At 41.0% G+C, this 4691-nt stretch overlaps 1 protein-coding gene across 2 annotated transcripts in view; it reads left to right on the top strand.

The window, feature by feature from the left end:
* Window positions 1–3334: 3334 nt before the first annotated feature.
* Window positions 3335–4691, top strand: part of LOC307045347 (rap1 GTPase-GDP dissociation stimulator 1-B) — a 24547-nt gene continuing 23190 nt past the window's right edge. For both annotated transcript variants that reach the window (XM_079690967.1, XM_079690968.1), the window contains exon 1: window positions 3335–3584. In XM_079690967.1, coding sequence (XP_079547093.1) covers window positions 3572–3584 — 13 coding nt within the window. In that variant the 5' untranslated portion in view covers window positions 3335–3571. The remainder of the gene's footprint in view (window positions 3585–4691) is intronic.

Genomic DNA, 4691 nt, shown 5'->3' on the forward strand with positions numbered 1-4691 from the left:
ATTATTATTGTTATTGTATATGTAATATTTTTCACTCCCTTCTCTTTTTCAAGTGAGGGTGCTTAACATTCAACTGGGACCCTTATACACCCCCGTAGAACCGGGCCTGGAGGTGGCCAAACTACGGCCCGCGGGCCACATGCGCCCCGTTGATGTGTTTAATGTGGCCCGTCCAATATTGGTATAAATGAGCCAGGGTTCCCGCGCTGATCTTAAAAAGCCTTAAAGTCTAAAATACAACGATCCAATTTTTATTTATGTTATCCCCCACTGTCCACACGCCGCGCGCGCCGCGAAAAGTCCCTTCCTCCCTGGTCGTCGCAGCTGCGCGTGGACGTCACCCCGCGCGCGGGAGAATGAGATTAAAACAACCCTCAGCCCGACATGAATCAAGACGGAACCAAACAATGCCCCCCGGCCCGGCTGTCACATTGATACATCATTGTGGCCCCTGAACCAAAAAGTTTGGCCACCCCTGTTGTAGGACATTAACTGAATATTGTTGTTCTACTTTTAGACATCTCGAGATCGACTGGGGATCGACTGGTTGGGCACCCCATATAGAGATACAGTTTGCTAGTTAGCTAACTTATTATATTCATCATGGCCATGTTCATGTCCATTCTCTGGGCTAAATAAGCATCATCACCTGTGTCATCTGTGGGCGTTGTTTTTCAAATTTTAAGCACATTCTGAGTTTCTTCATCTCTCTCCTTTCTCTTAAACATCTAAAGAGTCGTCGTTTGCATTTTTGCTTTAATTACCACGTAGCCTAATTTTCTAGCTGTCATTCAGTCACTCCATTCTTTTCTCCTCCCGCTATTCTGATCAAGTGGGAAAAAGCTAATATGTGACCCGCTCTATCGAAATCAGTCGGAAGTCGCAACGGCTCATTTCAAAATAAACGTGGATTTGCGTAAAAAAAAATTGTTTTTCGGGGTTCGGGTGTTTTGTTTAATAAACAAAGTCTTGGCTTTCAGAATATGAAACTTGTTTCGGCAAATTCAGATGATAAATACAACTTAGAAGCTTGTAACGGCATAATTACAAGCGAAGAACGGAGTAACTTGAGGTCACAGCAGGCATAACAGCAGCCGGTGTTTCTCGTTAGTGTTTTCCCCGGGACAAACACAATACGCAAAAATACACACACACACACACACACACACACACACACACACACACACACACACACACACACACACACACACACACACACACACACACACACACACACACACACACACACACGCGACCAGACCAGTAATCCAAACCAAAATATCTGCCCTTCGTAGTATAAATTCCACGGGTGGAGCTATCAATTCTTCCCGGTCCTCCGGACCGCCTGGAAATCTCTTACCGGTACTAAGGACCGGGTAGGACCGGCACACTTTCAACACTGGTTTTAGTGTAGTTTTGTAGTGTGTTATTTTTGAAATAAATCTGCTCCTGTTGGAGATAAATGTATCCCATGTTTCCTAATTTTTATTGTGTAAGTAAACCTTCCTAGAAGTGTTAGTCAGGTGATAAACATGTAAGGACTGTTGCAAAGTCCACACACACACAAAAATTAAAAACACTTGTATTTGGATGGAATGATTACCTATAGTGATAATACAATTATTTTTACAGTATGGTACCTGAAAAAGGTCAAATGGCACTGATGGTATCCAAATGTGCCAAAATGTGCCCAAAGGTCATTCTTTTTGCTAAACCTCTCTAAAAGGTCAAATGTCACTTGTTTTGCCTCAATCTTGATACAGGGTACTTATTATATGTTATACTTGGGATTCCAAAAGCTTTTAGTCTACCATACCATCATTCAAGGGTGGTTTTCACTATAAGTAATGTTTTTTTTTTAGGCGGAGGTAAGAATTTACCTTTTTTTACTTTGTTCCATCTAAATTTACTCTGACGCAGAAACATCTATATTGATTCTGACACTTCTACATCCAACTCACAGATGTAACCTTGCTTTGATAAAAGAAATTATTCATATAACCCTTTTAAAAGTTAAGTTATAGTCATTTGGTTTGGGCATAGCATTTTCGAGCCTGAAACCTGAAAAACAGGCTCAGGGCTTAACAGGTTAAGGATTTGTGCTGGGCATAAATTAGGTTTCTTATTACTATGTGTCTATTATTTAGGGTGCATCTCAGGTGATGTTACAGAGTAGTCCAGAAGTACAGTAATGTAACTAGTAGTGTTTACTATTTACTTTCAGTAAAGTAATTTAGTAAAGTAAGGCATTGCTTTTTTCAAGTAACTAGTAATGTGTAATTATTTCATTATTTTGAGTAACTACCAACACTGAGTACAGCCAGTATCTAGCAATAACCTAATGAACTTAATACCAAAATATATGTAAAGCAAACAACTTAACATACAGACAATGCTTACAATGGATCCATTTCAAAGATTGCAACAGATTAGGAGAACTATGTTGATCAGCTCCCTGGTCCTACTTTTACATTCCTTTTCATGCTGCTGCAATACCACATCCAACCAGAGAGCAATGCTTAAGCAAACCAGAACCCTTCCCCAGCTGGCTGGAGGGCAGAACAGTAATTACCCACATATACAGTCTATGTAATTACCCCCCACGCACCTGAACCTCCTGACTTAAGGTGTACTATCATTGTTTGATCAATAACAAATCTACCGGAGAAAGCACTGGGGGGTTTGAGGTTATCTGTTGCTTTTCTTTTGTTATTTTTGTTCTCCTCTGATACGGATGATTAAGGAAGAGGACAAAGGAGTTCATTTATTTTCCACGTTTGCCCTTGACTGTCAACAGGGCAGCCATTCTATAGGGCGTGTACTACATGCTACAAGAGGGGTGAATGCATGTATCTAAAGGTGCTGGGGTCTGGATGGAGTAAACCCCCAGGGAAGCCAGTCAGACTCAAGAAGTGAATAAATTGACATCCAGGTAAAAACTATTTCTCCACAGAGCCTGCGTCTTTATGCAACACATGATTTCTTTAAATCTCATGTGTGAAATAGAGGCTTGATTTTTTCCAACTATTTGAAATAAGGTTTCTTAAAATATAGTGAGAAAACATTATCCACTTAAAATACAATATTGTGTGTGTGCGCTATTTTTAGGGATTACGTATTATTTATTATTGGTGTTATTCTTATTATTTGGTCGTCACTTATCATCACACACGTTGTTATATACAGCAGATGATACTGATGATGATGATGATGATGATACATCTTGCAGTCTGAATGTCAGAGAGGGAAAAAGCTAGGTGGAAACAGAGAGCAAATGAGCAGAGACAGAGAACGCAGGCGCAGTGTATGCGGGTGGGGGGGCGGTAGAGATAGTGTTGAGTGATAATGGGATTGAGGGAGCGAGAGCGAGAGCGAGGCAGAGAGAGAAACGACAGACCGAGTGGGAGATAGCATTGGGGGACACCTGACCTTAAGAAAGGAGTGTAGCTCTCTGCTAGCCAAAAAAACACACAAGATATATATACACACACACACACACACACACACACACAGTTCTTTCAGGCAGAGGCGGTGAGCCAGCAGAGAGCTAGGAGCCTGTCGACCAGCAGCCATGACAGACATTGGTGAGTAGCTGCATATTGACGTGTGTGTGTGTGTGTGTGTGTGTGTGTGTGTGTGTGTGTGTGTGTGTGTGTGTGTGTGTGTGTGTGTGTGTGTGTGTGTGTGTGTGTGTGTGTGTGTGTGTGTGTGTGTGTGTGTGTGTGTGTGTGTGTGTGTGTGTGTGTGTGTGTGTGTGTGTCTTTCCATATAATGTAGGTGATGACGTATGATACATCTGTGGTATGGTGTTGATGGCATCACAGTACCAGGTATGCGTGTGTGAATGTGTGTGCATGGATAAGGATGTACAAGGTGAAGATATAGATAGATAGGTAGATGGGTAGGTAGATAGATATATTATTATAATCAATAGAACAATTTCCCAGGCAATATTGCAGCTATGGATGAGTCCAGCATTGTCCGGAGTTACAATTATACATCATAGCTCACGCCTTCTCCACAACATAGCCATATCCACCTTCAGTGGTTTGTCCCCAGACCTCATTTCATTTAGATTTTTTTTTTTAATGCAGAAGTTGGCAGTATAGGCACATTGAAACAAAACTGATTATATGTCAGATTTCACTGTTGAAAACAATGTTGATTTATATTTCAGCATATTAATTAAACTGCTTTAAAAATGTGGTCAAAATGTTCAACCTAAACCACATTTAGTTTCTAAGAGCGTCACTTGGTGTTGAATTCATTAGTGTTGAGAAGGGACAGTTCCAACATTCATACAATTCAAAATAAAAAAAACATTAATTCCAAACATAATTTCATGGACTTAGACAATGTCAAATGTTTTTATATTTTGTATGTGTCGTTGTTCCCACACAGACAATACCAGAACACCCAGCTGTTTGTCTCACTGGGCAGTAAAAGAGCACAGTTCAGCTGGAAGCTATTCAGTCATGCATTGCAGGTTGAGGACAAAGCCTCGCACAACAACACGGCCTCATCTGAAGCTAGTGCTACTGTAATGTGTCTTACTGTAGATCAGAGGCCCCCATAGGCAGCATCATAAACATACAGATATTAAGTGATGGTGAAGGTGGAACATCAGCTTTCAGACAGTCTGACAGTAAGTGGTGGGATTTATTACTGGACTGTTGTTTTGGAGGTTTGCA

This window comes from Notothenia rossii (genome assembly GCF_949606895.1).
Source record: "Notothenia rossii genome assembly, chromosome: 6".
NCBI lineage: Eukaryota > Metazoa > Chordata > Actinopteri > Perciformes > Nototheniidae > Notothenia > Notothenia rossii.